The sequence below is a fragment of the Archocentrus centrarchus genome, chromosome 2 (genome assembly GCF_007364275.1).
Source record: "Archocentrus centrarchus isolate MPI-CPG fArcCen1 chromosome 2, fArcCen1, whole genome shotgun sequence".
Taxonomy (NCBI): Eukaryota; Metazoa; Chordata; class Actinopteri; order Cichliformes; family Cichlidae; genus Archocentrus; species Archocentrus centrarchus.
Genome location: NC_044347.1, coordinates 4,476,974 through 4,495,665, shown reverse-complemented (window position 1 = coordinate 4,495,665; position 18,692 = coordinate 4,476,974). Strand labels below are relative to the sequence as shown.

At 40.0% G+C, this 18,692-nt stretch overlaps 2 protein-coding genes across 2 annotated transcripts; both read left to right on the top strand.

Annotated features, from left to right (window-relative positions):
* Nucleotides 1–11: 11 nt before the first annotated feature.
* On the top strand, nt 12–7,218 carry dnajc27 (DnaJ (Hsp40) homolog, subfamily C, member 27). The gene is given in 11 exon segments (XM_030755144.1): nt 12–32; nt 1,019–1,127; nt 1,130–1,149; nt 2,075–2,157; nt 2,238–2,307; nt 3,078–3,242; nt 3,329–3,401; nt 3,404–3,450; nt 3,527–3,664; nt 3,666–3,688; nt 3,767–7,218. Coding segments are annotated over 11 exon segments (882 nt in total). The 3' UTR covers nt 3,900–7,218.
* Nucleotides 7,219–8,548: 1,330 nt separating this feature from the next.
* On the top strand, nt 8,549–18,692 carry LOC115798317 (adenylate cyclase type 8-like; the record flags this gene model as incomplete). The annotated part of the gene is made up of 14 exons (XM_030755130.1): nt 8,549–8,996; nt 12,370–12,749; nt 12,989–13,177; nt 13,349–13,588; nt 14,263–14,491; nt 14,568–14,717; nt 14,996–15,126; nt 16,321–16,432; nt 16,722–16,849; nt 16,928–17,086; nt 17,213–17,444; nt 17,539–17,727; nt 17,804–17,904; nt 18,635–18,692. Coding segments are annotated over exons 2-14 (2,163 nt in total), but the record flags the coding sequence as incomplete, so codon positions are not given.

Here is an 18,692-nt window from a genome sequence, read left to right as displayed (position 1 = left end):
GTCCCAGACAGATGGTGGAGGACCTCTTTGCTGTGAGACAGCAGTGCTCGCTACTGTGTGACCATCAAGTATCTAAAGGATTAACTGTGTTCATACTTAAAGGTTTTTCTTTAAAGGCTGTTATATATTTTTGAACATTTTATGGGTTTTTTTTTTAATTGATTAAAACTAGCAAAAAAACTTGTACAGAAAAAAAAAATAATGGTTGAAGGAACTTTACTTTTACTTAAAAGTAAAGTTACCAGATTGTGAATACAATGCAATTCATAGATTTTAAAAAGGTGCTTTTAAGCTGTAAATGACAATACTTAAAATATTTACAGGGGTGTTGCTCCAGAAAAAAAATATAAAATAAAATGAAGGTTTGACAATGCAATATAATTTCTTACATTTTAATAGATTTCACCTCATGAATGTCTGGGAATAATATAAGTCACATAAATTTTGCTCTTAAAATATTTCAAATTCTGAACGCTCCAAATTTGTCACATTAAAAAAAATAATAATAAGAAGTTAATTTATTTATTAATTAACGTTTTAAGGTAAGCGGTTCAAACTTATTTTAAAAGCTTTCAAATTAAAGTGTTTTTTATTTATTGCTTTAAGGTTTCTAGTAAAATCCCAAATAAATCATTGGATGATGTAGGATCCAGTTTTTGCTGTTTTTTAAAAGGTGTAATAAGGCTTTTATGGGTATATTTTGTTTCTTTAAGTGTACGGAGTTTTCCCTGGCTGTAGTTTTATTTTGAAAAGCATAAACGGACTTTGTGTTAGCGTACTCGATCCTAGTCCCAAACAGCTGGTTAGCACTGAGGTTATGAGGCCAGCAGGCTCGCTGCCTGTCTGCTGTACCCAAACATCAACTTCAGAGCTGAAGTCGAATTATATAATGAGATGAATTAATCTGGAAATAATCCCGTTTCAGGGCCGTGAGAGATACTAACCAGCGTGCTAACGGCTAGTTAGCCCTGTTAGCTCCGCTCACAACAATAACAACAGCGGCTGAATTCCGGCACAGCAGCCGCTCTTTAGACGCAAAAATCAGAACATTAACAAGAGGCCAGATGGAAACAACGCGCCGAAAAGACGAGACAACAAGAAGTCTCTGCGGGTGAAGGTGATCAGCCTCGGAACGCGGAGGTCGGAAAGGTACGAGACCGCCAGCCTATTTTAGCCTAAGCCAATAATAGAGACTGGTTCATTTAGCGGAGCGTCTTATAAACCACCTGTATTACCCTGTTTTTATTATTATCTCATAATGTCCCCACCGTTCAGAACGCCTGAGTGATTATATATGAAGGCTTTCTGCCGGTCTGAATGTCAGGTTTGTGCAGTTTTACACTGATATATTTTGTTCAACCTGCAGCCAGATTCCGTTTAAAAATTCGTTAATTTACTTTTCCCCATAAACTGGCACAGCGTACAGAACCCAGGGAAGATTATTTGAAAGATTGCCTCATTATCGATAATTCGGCCTAGATTTTACTCATAAAAATAAGTAATTTATTGTTTTATTATCTTTAATGTTGGGGTCGTCATGCAGCAGAGACAGCAACTGCAAAGCTGCGCCGAAACTATTAAAAAACGTTAATTTTATACTGCTGTATTATCAGCTTGGTGTTTGATGTGTGAGCCGAATTAGGCTCTAATTATTCAGAAATAATAAGGCTCTGACTGAGTTTGAAACATGAGGAATTTGTGTGAAAATGCGTTAAAATATGTACAGTTTGGCATTCAAAGGCCAGGAGGCTCAAAAGCTGATGTTATAAAGGTGTAATATCTGTTTTTTTGAAGCCGACAGAAGCTCGGGATTGTTAACTGGTGATAATTTTAGTACTTCTGCATTTTTAACTAAACCTCCTTTTAGGTTGACCTAAACAAATGGGGTTTTCCTATTAAACTTCACGGGAACCAACTAACAACTCTTTGAAAATGAATGAATGTGTGATGTTTAAACATTATTGGTCAAGTCAGAAAAGGAAGATTTTTGTTCTCTTTTTAAATCTGTCGATTTGTAAACAGTCTGGTGTGAAAGGTGGTGGAGCTCCTCTATAAATGCTGTTTTTCTCTCCAGAGCTGCATCATCAAACGTTACTGCGAAAAGAGGTTTGTCCCAAGTATCTGGGCAACCATCGGCATCGACTACGGTGTCACCAAGTAAGTTCACACACTGCTTCCTGTCATTGTGTGTGTGTTGTGTTTTACCGAGCACTGACGTGTGTTTTATCTGTCGACAGAGTTCAGGTTCGAGACAGAGAAATCAAGGTGAACATCTTCGACATGGCCGGCCATCCGTTCTTCTACGAAGTGAGTCTCAAACGAGTAGTTTACATTTTTAAATCAGGACAAATGTGTAAGGGTGTACTGGAGGACCACCAGAGGGGCTGGGCAAGAGAAATAACACAGAATTGGCAAATTTACAGGAAAACGAGTAAATTAAAATTGCAAATGTAAGTGGAAGCTTGTTGCTGCCACTGAAAAAGTCACGGTTTGCTAGACAGAGTTAGTTGAAATTACGAGTTATCTCAAATTTTGACTTACTGACTCAATCTTCTGAGTAAGCTGAAGTTTTAAAATACCTCACCCCTATTTTTAAGATAACAACCCGAGATACTGAAATGGCAAATGTACAAAAATCTGGAAATTTTATGAGGCAAAATTTACAAGAAATAAATTATTATTATATGGATAAAAACTGTCAGATTACAAGACAATAGCTGTCAAATTTACGAGAAGAAAGCTGGCTGATTTAACAGACAAAAAAATGGTAATTTTATGGTTAAAACACTGACAAATTTACAGTTACAAGGAGAAAAAACTGAGAAATTTTGAGAAAAATGTGGCAAATTATAAGAAATATGACAAATTTACGAGTGTACGGGTAAAAACACAAAAATTCCTGTCAAATTATTAAAAAAAACAGACCAACTGTCGAATATACAACAAGAAGATGGCAAATTTTTTTTCTTCACTGGCCAATTTCCTTCAATATGCTGCTTTACATCCAAGATGTTTTTAAAGGCGAAAGCACGTGGCTCTGTGTGAGCGTTTGTTTCTTCCTCTGTGGTGTCGGCCAGGTGCGAAACGAGTTCTACAAAGACAGCCAGGGCGTGCTGCTCGTCTATGACGTTGGCCTGAGGGAGAGTTTCGACGCCCTCGACAGCTGGCTCGGCGAGATGAAACAGGAAATGGGCTCTCAGGCCAACATGGACAGCATCGTGTTCGTCGTCTGCGCCAACAAGGTCAGACTGAATCCACATTTAAATACATTTATTGAGATTAATTAAAGGCATCTGCAGTTGGAGGTAAAACGCCTGTATCCGGACAGGTGGACCTGACGAAGCGGCGAGTGGTGGACGAGGGCGAGGGGCGCCTGTGGGCGGAGTCCAGAGGCTTTCATTACTTGAGACGTCGGCACAGAGCGGCGAGGGCATCAATGAGATGTTCCAGGTATTCCTCGTGCAGGTGCACAGCTTTCTCTTAATTGTTTTGCGGCGGCGGTCTGAGAGTGTCGTGTCCGCTGCAGGCATTCTTCTCCTCCATCACCGACATGTGCGAGAACGGCGGGAAGCGCCCGGTGTCAGAGGTCAGCGTCGGCTTCACCAAAGAGCAGGCCGACACCATCCGACGCATCCGCAACAGCAAGGACTCCTGGGATATGTTGGGGCGTCAAACCCGGGGCCACACGGTGAGTCGGCAGCACTGAGTTTTTTTCTTTTTCCCTTCACGGTGTGTCTAATACCACTTCCTGCCTCTTCATTTGTAGGGAGGAAGTTAATAAAGCGTACAGGAAGCTGGCCGTCCTGCTGCACCCTGACAAATGCGTCGCCCCCGGCAGCGAAGATGCCTTCAAAGCGGTGGTGAACGCCCGCACCTCACTGCTAAAGAACATTAAATAACACACAGATACACACACGAACACACAACAACCGGACCTGCTGTCGCTCAGACACGACCTGACGACGGACTTTATTTATTTATTTATTTATTTCTGTATTTATTCAGCGTACGTGTCATGTGTGCCATGTTGCTTGCCACAGTGCTGTATGCCAACATACCGTCTGGCTTAAACCGGGTTTAAGTTATTTACAACATTTTAAACACTAAACTGGAGCGTGTATGGGGGACGAATAGTGCCGCACGGAAGAAGACGGTACACACTGTAAAATATGTGGGAGAAGCTTATTCTGAAGTCACAACTCTGAGAAAAACAGGTCAAAATTCAGAGATTCATCCAGAATTATGAGCTTTAATTAAGTTCTTGAGGTATAAGATGAAAAAGTTTTAGTGAAGTTTTAAATTTAAGGAAGAAAAGAGTTAAAAAGAAACTATGAGGTTAAAACCAGAATTAAACTTGGGGTTTAATCTAAATTAAAGTCAGAGGATAGTCAAAATAAAGGGAGTAAAATGAAGTTACAAGAAAGCTTTAAAATGATAAGTGGCTACAATCTGAAGTTGGATAATAATGTTTGATTTAACATCCAAACTTTCAGCACTAAAATTAGACTTTTTTTGTCTCATTATTATTTTTTAAACTCAGTTTCTTTTTTCACTGAAGTTTCCTTTTAGTTCAGAGCTAGGATCCATGTGTATGAAACTGGCTGAAAGTGTGTGCACTTTGTCGGGTCAAAGGTCAACATGAGTGTTAGTAACACTCCCAACTAGTTTAATGAAAGTCAGTAAATTTTATTAAATGTGACTCTTATCACATGAATTAAAGGTACTAATCCTGTGTGTGTCAACTTAAAGCTGTCAAACTCAAGTTAATCACTGAAAATGCATGTTGAATATTCAAAAAAAAAAAAAAAAAAAAGCTCTTGAAGTTTCCATGTAGCCAAAACCTGCCAAATCCTCAGCATCAGGAACCATTCTGAAACCAACACGGGGTCAAATTGGTGGGGTTAAACTACCAACATCACTTTATTTGTGACTAGAAATAACATATATCAACATATCTCAGTTATTTCCCTCAAACAGGCTGAATAATTAATGTATTTCTTAAGTTGCTGCTTTGTTCCCTGAACAGGTTTATGTTGAACTCCCCACATTTGTTCCCTGAAACAGCTGATTTGTTCTCTCACGCTGCTAATGTGTCTGTTCCCTTACATTTCTAATTTATTCCATTAAAATCACAATTCGATAACTTGTTCCCCTAATTAATTTATCCTTTTAAGGCTCAGTTAATTGTTGACCTAAATGTTTAGTTTGGTCCTGGAAATATCTGTTATTGTTCCCTTTAGTGACTTTTTCAATTATATCACTAATTTGATTCACGCCCTGATGCTATTAGTCAGCATTACCTTTATACATTTAAATTTAGTTGTTTATTTACATGAACTTGTTTGCTCAAATTTGACTTTTCTACCAACAAATTATTATTCTACCCTCTCAAATTGTAATTAGTTTTCACAGATTACTAAATAGTTCCCCAGAGTTAATTTGGATAACCTGAACATGCTAATTCTTTCCCTTAATGCACTCCCAAACTATTCCCTCAACTCACTAAGCAGTTCTCCAGAGTTATCTGGAATAACTTCACGTTCCCTTAAAAACAAGTGACCTAATTTATTCCCTTAAATATCTGCTTTATTGACTCATTTGACCTAAAACACTGTTTTTTTCCTTATTCAAATTCAAATTAATGAGTTTTTCTCATAGCTCACAAATGAGTACACATTAGTTGAAACTTTGTCCATATAAACTACATTTCTCCATCTATGTTATTAAACTGTTTGGTTCCCTTAAATTGTTATTTTGAGCCTTCATATACTTGTTAATTTGTTCCCTTTAAGTGATAAATGTTCTGTTAAATTGTTCCTTCAGATTCCTGTTTTCATTGTTAAATCATGAGTCATTTGTTTAAACGAATCATAGTTTCCTCAAACTGTTCCCTCAAATTAACAAACAGTTCCCTGAAGTTACTTTGAGTAACTTGAAAATGCGTATTTGTTCCTATATTCAGTGGACTGACTTAATTTTTACATTTTCTCTTAATTTGTTCCCTCAGTTCACTTATTTTTTCCCTCAAACTGCCAAACTGTTCCCTAAGTTGAATAATGGTTCCCTAAAGTTATTTGTTAATGCAAAATTTTATCTCAACAGGTCAACTGTTATCTAAAAATTATGTCCAAATTATGTACAGAAACAAATTTATTTCTTTGGTATTTGATAAAAAATTATAACTTGAGTTATAATTTAAGATTCTAAATTAATCGTTTCCCGTATTAAATCATTTGCACTTTAAGAAAAATACACTAAAAATTTCACAAAGAAAAACAAAAGCAGCACGTTCATCTTATCACCGCTGTTTAAAATGTGCGATCTGTCACAGTGGACGTTTACATGATGATGATGATGCTGATGATGATACTGGACGTTTTACATCACATGGCTGAGCTAAATGAGAGACTTGTGCCCGTTTACTGACTTTTTATCACATAAAAACATCTTGTTAAATCAAGAAAGTGTTTCATACTGTAAAGAACTGACAGGCAGCATGAATATGTTCTCATAGTTTTATATTTTTACATACATGTAACCACAGGAACGAATTTTTAAAAAAGCAGGATGAGCTTCCACTTGTCGCTTTAATGTGATTTTTATTTTTATGCTTCAGTCAGTGTTCAAGATCCATGAATTTATATGAAAATAACGTAATTTATTGAATTTAATAATTGTTAATTAATAAAAAAAAAAATACCACAAATTAAAATGTATTATTCAGACAAAGAAAGTAGTATTTGAGATGAAAACATTATAAAAGCAAAGTATTGGGGAAAATCAAAAAGGTTAAAAATAAAAATCACAATAAATGTAAAAGTGGAAGAGGAGTTTTAAAGTGAGCGTTGGCCAATCAAACACGTTATTTAAACTAATTTTCTGTCTGTGTGTTGTTTATTATAATCACATGTGATTTCTGTTATAAGCAGCCTGAGCTAACTCAATAATGTAACTGTGTTTGGGGAATGTGTGACTCTGAGTTTTGGCACAGTTTGAACTCCGTACCTCAAAGCCCAAACATGATGACTTCCTGTTGCCTCAGACTGATGCTTGACTTGTGCTTCTGTGTTGAGTCTATGTGACGGGTTTGCTATTGCGGCGTAGGGTTAACGCAGGAGTGTAACTCTGCTCTGAGTCAGTGCTGTCGGCACTCACGTGACGACGTGTGTGAATGTTGGGGTGAGTGTGTGTTACATTTACAGGCTCGCTGTCGTTCTGCTGGATTGTTTTTAAATAATAATAAAAAAGATAAAAACTACATTCTGACCTCAGCCTGTCGTGATTTTACCCCGAGGTGTTTTACCTGCTGCTCGGACCTGGATTTCCTCTGATATATCCTTGGTGTAGAATTGAAACCATACCGGCCATAATTCACAACTATAACCTGAGTATTTTGTTTCTGATTTTAAAGCATCCTGATGCTTTTTTTGGAATTTGTTTTGAATTCCAGGAGTTTGAGACGTAGAGGCAGAAATGCACTGAGACAACATGAATGGACCCATCATCACCTCAATGAAAAACCTTTTTCTTCCATCCAAATCCAACCTTCATGTGTTCATATGGTCACTAAACCCTGAGAATGTAGTAAATTTGACTGCTACGAGGACCCGCGGCAAACAGAGTGTTGTGTTTAGTGTAATTCTTGACCTCTAAATGCCCTCCAGTCTTCATTAAGCCTAGTTTGAAGGATATGAAACAAACATCAAGCTTCATATTTTGCTACATGTTCTTGCCAAGTGGAAAAGGTGTGGTTTGCATGTCAGTAGAGGGATAATAAAGTTTGATCACAAGGTGGCGCTACAGACGAATGAAGCACCAAGACCTGCAGTTCCTCTAATGTCCACTTGAGGCTCCAACAGTGAGTCAGTCCCCACAGACTCTAATGTTTACAGCCTGATACAAATAATGCTTTAGCTTGTTTCCCCCTTCATAACACCTGTCCAGGTGGAGAATCGTTTTGTTGTAACTCACCTGTGTAACTTATATTACAGCTTAAAGTTTGCATTATTAGGGGCGTGGCCTCTTTGACTGACAGGTGGATGGTGACACAGGTGGCTGTAGCTGCTAGCTGTCCGCTAGGCTTCCTCTCAGCTGACTGGAGTCCCTGAACTGGACCTCTGGACCATGTTTGTGCTGTTGGAGCCTTTTTAATGTAATTATCTGACCAATAATATGGTTGCTGTGCACTTCAGTGTACTTACAGACAGTCCACGAAGTCTGAGCTCCAGCTGAGGTCTAAATCCTTCTTTCACATTTAAACTATGGTGGTGATTGATGGGGAAACATCATCTCTGTCTTTACATGCTCTTTAACTTTTATACTCTTTCATTTCTCTGAAGGTCACTTTAGAAAGTTTTCTCTCAAGTTTCAGTCGTTTCTGTCCTGAACTGGACCATGCTGACTCAAACTGACCTGGTTGGAGGTTTGCCAATCCCATCAGGCACCTGAACCTCCACACACACACACACAGCGCACACGCGCACAACAGTTAATCCGTGTGCTTAATGAAGGGTCATTTGTCTTTGTTTCAGGGATTCCTGCTGGGATTAACACGGTCAGTCAGACATCTGCTGCTTCACATCAGCTCATTACTTAAATCCTCAGCTCCTCACTCAGTCTCGCTCTGCTCCGTTTGTCGCCTGCGTTCCTTTTTATTCCCGTTTTTCAGGTATTTGGACTTTTGCAGGAACGACGGGAAGCAGCCACCGTGACCTTCAGCTCCTCGCTGGGCTGATTTCTTCATCATCGTTGTCTTTGTCATTTTGCTGTTTACGTCCCAGAGCACGAGAAGAGAGTTCAGTCTGTGCTTTTCTCAGGCATAGACAGAGACAGAGAAGTCTGGAGATGTCTGACATGAAGAAACTTTGAGTTGAAGAGCAAAAGCTGAATGAAGACAAAGTGAACTGGACTCAGAAGGAAAGATGGTGACTTTCAAAAGTGAAACCAAAGAGACCTGTTTGAAGACTGATGATAAACCTTCATCTGGACAGGAGCAGGTACAACACACACACTCAAACCTCACCTTTTTCACACACTTAGATTCAGGTGAGTTCAGGTTGGATATGCTGCTGACTCCTCACATATCCAGTAATCCTCTGACCAGGAAGCAAAGAAGCCGTCTCTGCTCCCTGAAGGACCTCCTTCATTAAAGCAGATCATTTGGTTTGCAGTGGTTTACTCCTCCAAAGGAAAGTCAGTCAGATGGTAGCATGACAGGCAGCTCAGCCTCAGCTGGCTTCACATTCGGACCATCTGCTTTCAGAGACCTTAAATTACCAGCCTCAAACTGCAGAGCGGTCATTCATAATGCCACGAATTACATTCATTTCTATGCAGGCAAAAAATAATATTAAGTTTCTCTGGAAATGTGGTCAGACTTTAAGAAAACGTTCCAAAGAAAATGGAGTCGCGGCTGTTTGCATCGGCTCAGGAGGTGCTTCAGAGTTTAAAAGGCTTCAAAGGTCAAAGGAGAAAGAGTTTAGTTTCCTCCTCACATATCTGAGGATTTTATCCAAATTTTCCTTGTTTTTGTTTTATGGCATTAAAGCTGCCTGATGCAGGAACATCTGTGTTCCCATTTAGACCTGCGACTTGTTTTTTTAACTGGAGGTGCCATAAATATCCATCCATAGAGCCTATCCCAGCTGCCATAGGGCGAGAGGCCGGGTCCTGACCAGGATAACACACAGAGATGACCATTCACACCCACATTCACACCTGTGGGGTATTTACAATCACCAGTTAGCCTAACCCCACAAAGCGCATGTGTTTGGACTGTGGGAGGAACCTGGAGCACCCAGAGAGAACCCACACAGACACAGGAGAACATACAAAGGCCACACAGAAAGGCCTGATGGTGGATTCAAACCCACGACCTTCTTGGTGTGAGACAGCAGTGCTAAAAATAAGCAGGTTGAAATTTTTAATTCAGTGAATCATGAGTGTGATTGAGTGAATGGGCTTAAGAGAGGCACATTATTATGTGTTAATTAAAGGAGTAAATTGTTACAGTTTCTCCTTCATTTGTAGAAGATTCTGGAACATCTAAGAAGCCTTTTGGTTCTAAAGGTTCTCTCCATAACATCAGTAAACGCTGTTTGACATTATAAACCGTTCAGTGTCACCGATCACGCTAGCTGGGGAAGCTAACCAACCAGCATTCTTCTCAGTCGTGTTTGTAACGTTAGCTGATGAAGTAATTTGAAAATTACAGCTAAGCTCCGGAGTTTGGATTAATTAGCTAACCTCATCCACTCAAGGCAGGATTTAGCTAGCTATGTGCGACAGCCTCCATGTTAGCAGACCCGCTAATATTTATCAAGCTAATAATAAACAGAAGAACGATGGCTCAGCATTGGGTTTGATCCAGAAAACCACATCAGATGACTGTAGTTATCCTCTGATGGTCAAATTCATGTTTGTTAGAAGGAACAGATTAAAACTAAATATATTCTGGCTAATGTTAGCTTACCCTGTAATGCAGACACGTTCCTTAATACCCAGTGTAGCAGCTAGCTGACATAAGCTGAGTAATGATGGAGCAAAGGGAACTAAACATATCAGGTAGTCAAAGAAACCAACTTCAATTAAGTCAAAATTATTTAAAAGCTCACAACTTCAATTTATTTTTATAGTCTTGTGCCTTCAAAAGTAACACCTTTAATACATGTTCCAATGCCCCACTTTTAAAGCCCAAATCTGAAGTTTCACTTCCTGAATTTCAACTTCCTGTAAACATTGTTGTTTACAGGTGTCTGATAACCAGGCCAGTCCAGGTGAACTGTTAACAGGTAGATTTTCTTCCATCTATCAGCCCAGTCTGTGACCAAAAGCTAAACGTCCTGCTCAGCAGTCGGGTTAATATGGTGCAACCTGATTGGATTAACCCTGAAACCTGTGCCTGATCAGGGCCAGCACTGCGCTCAGGCCAGCTGGGCCACTGAGAGGCATGATTGGTTTCTGGCAGTGAGACAATCTGTTCACCTGAAACCATTTCCAGCTGCTTTATTAGCTACACCTGTGAAGCTGGATGCAGGCCAATGAAACAGCTTTGGTTTTATTTTACATTCCTGATATTTTTTACATGTCTGTGTGACAGTGTGGAGGTTAAAACTATTAGGAAGGCTTTTAAATGAGCAGTCATTTCAGTAAAAAACATTAAGTACACATATCTCCTTTTTGACAAACAAAAACATGAAAATGTGAAAATGAAGAACAATATAGAGTTGTGTATTTGTTATTCCAGCAGGCTGAATATTGATGTAAGTTTTGAGTCGGTTTGTTTTCCTACACAGATGTTTCACATTTAAAGTGAAAAGCTTGTGATAAAAGAAAGCTTGTTTATGACCGCTGTTTCATAGCAAGAATAATCTAGTATCAAGCAATAAAATATAAATAAATGATGATGATGTGAAAGTGTACAAATGAAAAACTATTAAGTGATAAATCTATCCAGACTGTGTGCTGCCTTTCCCCCTCTGTCATTCCAGACTCAGCCACTCATAATTAATAAAAGATACGCAGCTTTAAAGGGAGTCACTGACTTTTATGGACACTAGAGAACGATTGTTTCAGTTACAACTGCTGCAGTTAAGTAATACAGCAACAGCAGAAGATGGTCATGTACCACAGTGAAGATAACTACAAGCTAATAAGTGAAAATTTACTGAATCTTCATTCATTTCTACTTTTGAAAACATGAATTTTTTAAAATCTGAAGTAAAACACATCAAAAGGTTTCTCATTTATGCAGATTAATGTGTCATGATGCAGGTAACATAATTTATCCTCAGGATTAAAGCTTGGATATGTGTATATGTGCTCACTGTTATGAGCACTACACAGTTTCAGACAAAGTTAAGACAAATAAATGGAGATGAAGATTGTTATCATAGTCAAGTGATCTTTGTATATGCTCAAAATGTTTTATCATCATTATTATTATTGTGGATTTGTGAAACATGGCTGCAGAGTGAGTAAAAATCTCTCACTTTTCATACTCCAGCCTACACAGGAATATTAAATAATATAGTTAACTTTTTTAAAATCTTTTTTTGACCTTAAACCTGAAAAAGCATTGTGACCCATCATTGCACAATCACAGGAAAACTGGTTTTATTAACATTTTGAGGTCTGAACACGAACACTGATCACACAGCATCGGTCATCGTGGCGTTATTCAGTGAAACACTCAGTGTGGTTAACTACATGTCATTGACATATACAAATTAAATGAGTTATTTTAAGGTGGTTAATGGTTACTGTGTCACATTCTTACAGAGGCTGGTGTGTAAAATCAGTGTTATTGATAAGTTGTCTTTACTGGTGCCACTTTTGGTCTGAGCTCCTCTTCTGGCTTGTTTTCTGTAGCAATGATCAAACCTCTCTGTGTGGGGGCGCCAGCACTGACAGCAGGAGGGTTTTTGCTGCTCTGACACCGCTGATATAAACCTGTGAGACCCCCATCAGCTCTCAGAGGAGACGGGCCTCACAGCTCTCGATAACATGGGTGAAGATTGCAGCGAGCTGTTAAATGGTGACTGCGAAGCAGCGCGGCAGGCCAGTGACATCACCTTTAGCACCAGCATAACCCCCACCACCACCCTGCGCAGGAAGCAGGTGCTGTGGCAGAACGCCGTCAGGAACATCATCGACCAGCACCACCTGTACACGCTGAGGCTCACCGGGGGCCTGGAGCAAGGCAGGCACCGCATCAAAGTTACTGATGCCTACATCGCTGAGATCAACAGGTAGAGCCGGTGATGTCACTGACAGGTAGAGGTGATGATGAAAACGTAAACAAATCCAGGGAGTTATTTATGAGTTGTCCTAATCCAAAACAATTGGGGAGTTACTTTGAATGAAGTTATAAGTTACTGAATTAAGATTAAACAATATAAAAAAATGTTTTTCTCATCATTTTTCTTTTTATTCTCATAAATCAGCCTTCAAGTATCGTGTAAGTTCTTCCCTCTGTGTTGTCTTGCAGGCAGATCCGAAATAAGGCGTCTCGTGGAGCATTTTGGCAGAAGCGGCGTTCTTCGGTGGCCCGTGTTCACCCAACAGTCCCCGCAGCAAAACCGACCAAACACGACTCACTCAGTGATGCTGACTTCTTTGTGTCGAGTGGGTGGACGGTGCGAGGCGTCTTCATCCCCACACTGCAGCACAAATTCAAGTAATGACACATTCAAGCACACAAACCATAAACTGTGAAAAATATACAATTTATGCTTGTATATAGTAACAGCTGTGAAATATTCATAACATAGATGATTTTCAAACAAGTTTGTTGACTTTATTGTTGTTTACTGACAGTCAGTCATGTTGATGCCTTCACTCTCATCAGGTCTGCAGACTTGGAGCAGCTCTACCAGCAGTTCTCCTCGGCTCAGAGAAGAACCTCGCTGGTCGTCACCATCGTTGTCGACATCCTGACCCGCCTGCTTGTCTCGCTGCTAACGTGGCCACAGGGCTGGTGGGGAATGGCCTGCAATTGGCTTACCGGCCTGTCAGTCATCCTGTGGACAGGAATCTGCCTGCTGGTGCTGGCCCGAAAGGAAGTGATGTTGTCGCCTCAGTGGCTTAGGTACGCTGGGATATAGTCAGTAGGTTCTTTTTTAAACTAATCTCAATCTTCAAAGCATTATGATAAAAACACTCAGACTTAATCATTCTGCTCTCTGAGTCTCTGCTTTTTGTTCGAGCAAATGCTGGTGTACCACAGGGCTCTGTGAGGAGCTCTGCTCCAACCATCCTACGTGAACTATGTTCACGTGTCTTTTAATGTAATCTGCTGCTAAAAGTTTAAATTATAGTACGCCAGTATGCACCTGCATTTTATTTTATGCTGGCTGTTCTGCAGCACATGGCACAGAGAAAAGAAGCACTGCACTGCAGAGGGTATCTTTTACTAAGATAAATATCAGTTTATATGACTCTGACCTGTGTTTCCATCCTAACAGCAGAGTAAGAATATTAGTTCAAACTTAAAACTACAGATAAATCCACGGTTAGCTTGACTGCTTGACCAGCATATAGAAAAGTCCTTTTCCAAGACAAATTTGCATCATGGAAACCCAGAAGATCTCACAAGCTCTCTTGGACGAAAGTTGGTTTTCATCCCCAGAAAAGAAAGAAGAGCCACAACTCCTGAAGCTGATTCAAGTTCTAAAAGTCTTCAGCTTTGCAGAGTCAAACGTACTTATTCTGAAAAACTTCCAGTTAAACATGAGAGACTTTCTTCCTCTGATTCTGCCTCAGGTATCTGTCGGTGGTCAGCTGGTTGTCTCAGACCTTCCAGGTGCTGGTTGGTGTTTTCAGCTGGGCAGAGAGCGATCACTCTTGGTATGTCTTCTTCACTCTCTTCTCTATCTACACCCTGCTGCCACTTCCCCTCCTCTGGTCTATCCTTGCTGGGGCAACCACCTCAACCCTGCACCTCTTGGTGGATTTCTGTTGTCACTATGGTGACAGCAGCTTCGTCAGAACGGTAATTGCTACTTTTTTTGTTGTTGTTGCTTTCTGTACTTGTGCAGGTGATAAATTGTTTGGTTGTACCTGTGCAGGTGTTGTCCAAGGCCCTGCTGTACCTGGCTATGAACACTGCAGGTCTGTTCATTCACTACCTGTCTGATCGGACTCAGAGACAGTCCTTCCTGGAGACCCGACGCTGCATCGAGGGACGAGTCAGACTGGAAAGGGAGAACAACAGGCAGGTGAGGATTATTATTGAAAGGCTTCCCTACTATTTTGTGCCCTTGTTGAAGAGGAAGAAGTATTAGATTTCACTTTGATGAAGTGGCATCATAATTTTTCTGACCAATTTAACACAATGTTTAACTAGGAAACTGCTAGATACCAAGTCATACAAAACAAAGTGCTGAGATCTAAGGTCTAACCCCACAGATACAAAAACTAATGGTCCGTTCAGGTACTAGACAATCCATAATCCCACAGATTAATCTATGTTTTCTGCACTTCTTTGTGTTGTCAGGAGCGCCTGGTGATGTCCATTCTGCCGCGATTTCTGGTTCTAGAGATGATCGCTGACATGGCCATCATGGATGAATATCTGCTGCCTCACCAGTTGCACAAGATCTATATTCACCATTACAGGGATGTCAGGTGATCAAATCCAGAATCCAGCTCCTTATGGTGAACTGGTGGAGACCAAACGCAGAGCTAAAAGAGATAAAAACCGGACTTAGATTCACCAGCTTGGCACACATACTATAAATACAGCTTTAAAATGAAAAGATATGAAGAACCAATAGTGGAACCCTGAGGAACCTCTTGAGCAAGTCATATGTGAACAAGCTAGCTACAGTTTAGAAGCTGAAGAAATCTCTGATTTTGTATGTAGAATTTGTTTTGCTGTGCTCTACAAAACAAAAAATCTCTTCTGAAAATGGCAAATTATGACAAAGGCAAACGAACAGCTGAACTTTAACCACAAAGCTGTCTGGTCAAAACTGCTAATACTGGGAGCCAGTTTAGCTCACCGATCGAGCAGGGAAGCGTATGATATACGACAGCGGCCTGCGTTTGAGTCTGACCTGCAGCCCTTTGCTGCGTGTCTTCCTGTGAGCGCTCCCCAGCTTCCTGTCTCTCCACAGCGGCACTGTCAAATGAAGGCAAAAGAAAATAATAAAGTTAACATAAGTTGGCTTGTAAATATGTATACAGCTAGAAATACAACCTATTCAGGGTGAATTTGAATTTGATAAGCAGAAGAGAGTGGATGGATGGATGGATGGATGGATGGATGGATGGATGGATGGATGGATGGATGGATGGATGGATGGATGGATGGATGGATGGACTGTGAATAGAACTGAGAGAAACTCAACAAATATATTAAAACAGAGGAACAGGAAACATTTGTGGAACATTTTGAGACACATCTAGTCTCTATAGTAAGTCAGATATTGTGTTTATATGTTTATTCTGCGAGGAAATCATGAGTAACCAAACTGACCATTGAAAATATAAAGTTACCGAGAATAGAACCCTGAGGAACTCCACATGTAATCACGCTGTTGATGAGACCGTCTTTGCTGTTCAGAATCTCTTGGTGTGGATTACAGTCTAATTTTTGCTGGAAAAATTTCCTTAGCTTGAAGAGCAAATAAAAACAAAGGTTTATATTAAAAAGTAAATCAATGGCTCTTAATGTTTCTCACATTTTGACCTTTATTCAGAAAAGTTTCTCCCAAAACACGTTACCAAAATTCTGACTTATTTGCAATTTAAAAGGATCAAACATGCTCGATTTTTTGTGATAATGACGATTAAAATATGTATTTTGCCTCTTCACAGCATCCTTTTTGCAGACATCATCGGCTTCACGTCTCTCTCGTTGATTCTTTCGGCTCAGGATCTTGTTAAAACTCTCAATGAACTATTTGGTCGCTTCGACAGGCTGGCTGAGGTCAGATCACCACCTTAAATATGTTAGCTCCTGGTGTATTTATTACCAGTTAAAGGATTGTTTGGAGGCTTTCTGTGTGCTTGATATTTGTTTTTCTTCCTTTAGAGTTTCCACATTGAGTTTGTATTTATTGTTTTTAATTCTTTTAGTTTTTCATATTTTAATTTGTTTTTTATTATAATTTATTTCTATTTGAATTTTATACTTATTTGGGTTTTGCATCTTGGTTTCTTTTATTATTAATGTTCAAGGCCAATCTGATGACGTTTCTCCCTGTGTTTCTGTACAGGAGCACCAGTGTTTGCGTATTAAGATCCTGGGTGACTGTTATTACTGTGTATCAGGAGTCCCAGAGCCTCAGCGAGGACACGCCCGCTGCTGTGTGGAAATGGGCCTCAGCATGATCAACACTATACGGTAACAAAAACGTTTTTACATGACTAACCTATCCCACCATCTGTTCTGTGAAAACTTCATGGATGCATTTCATTTTAGTTATGTTCGTCAGGAGCTGCAGCAGGAGGTGGACATGCGAATCGGCGTCCACTCAGGCTCTGTCCTTTGTGGCATTTTGGGTCTTCAGAAGTGGCAATTTGACATCTGGAGCTGGGATGTGGATGTCGCCAACAGTTTGGAGGCTGCAGGATTGCCTGGGTAAAATAATACGTAATAAATCTTTATGACTCCATCACCAATCACCAGACTTTATTTATTTATTTAATTTATTGATTGATATTTGTTTATTCATTTAAGCAGTGGTATATCTTCATGTCTTTTCAGGAAGGTTCACATCTCACAGGCTACTCTGGACTGTCTGGGTGGGATCTATGAGACGGAGGCGGGACATGGCCAAGAGCGCAGCGAGTTTCTACGGAAACACAACATTGACACATACCTGGTCCGTCCGGCATCGAGGGAAGATGTGCAGCCGCCTAAAGCAAGGCGCCCCAGTTACGACGAGACAACGTGGAGTGCTGAGCTGCCGTTTGGAGACATCCTTGGAAAGAATTTTGTGAGGACAGCAGACAGATTTAAAGTCCATTGGGACTTTTCTGGTTTATTTCAATAACCTTTAACCTTTTGTTGTCCTCTTTGTTGCTCCGCAGATCCTTGCCACTTTTACCAATGGTTCTTTGACTCAGCTGCCCAATCATATCGCAGCTCAGCGCTCTGGAACACGGGAAGTGAACAAGAGGATTCGCCAGGCCATAGAGGTGCGCAGCAGCGAGCGAATGAGGAAGGAGCACATCACCACCTTCACTCAGGTTTTCAAGGACTCCCATATGGAGGGAAAGGTAACGCATTGAATTTTTGTATTGAGGTGAAACTGGCAGTTTGATTACAGTTATTAATGAAGTGTTTGTCTCTCAGTATTCCCAGATGAGAGATGAACTCTTCAAATCCAACATGGCTTGTTCCTTCATTCTGCTGCTGCTGCTGATGGCGGTCCAGGTGCTAATCCCAGCCCCAAGGTATGCCTGTCCATAATCCAGTCAATTCAACTTTTTTTCAGGAACGTGATGTAAATAATCTGATGAACTGGACAAACATTTTGTAAATGTAAGAAAACCAATCTGAATCTGTAATTACACAGAAAAAAAAGGGCAAATTCTTGGACCTATTTTGTTTAGTTTATATCTATTTAATTTATTTCTTATAACTGAAGATAAAACTCAAGTCCCTGTTATTAGTCCTGATCATTACTCTCCACTGTGCCACATTCAAAGTCACTTAAATCACTTTTCGTCCTCATTCTAGAAAGAGATGTCTACATGCCTAAATGCAGTGAATTGCCTCCATGTGATTGTGTTAACGAGCAGTTGTAATTAAGTAGTTATTGGTTTTTTCCATTTGAATGGCGGGAATAGCTAATCCCAGAGGCAGATGATCTTTTCAGCACCAAAAAATAAAGACAAGTACAAAAAAGGAAAAAAAAAACAAGCCTCTAAATATGCTTTTTGCAGATATATCTGTATTAATAGACGCCTCTATTTCCAACACCCCTCATATATAAAGGGAACGTCATCGGCGTAGAACAGAATACTTACAGTTTGGCACAATGTATTGACTTGCTCGTGCTACTCATGCTAAGAGACAAAACCATCCATAAAAAATTGATATAAGAGCAACCAGCTTGTTCATTCTGAATGGAATTTTTACAACGGACATGATGTGTATTTAGAAACCTTTTGTTCGATACAGGTTGTGTCCAATGGTCGCTCAGTTTGTGGTCAGTGGTGGCATTTACTTCCTGCTCCTG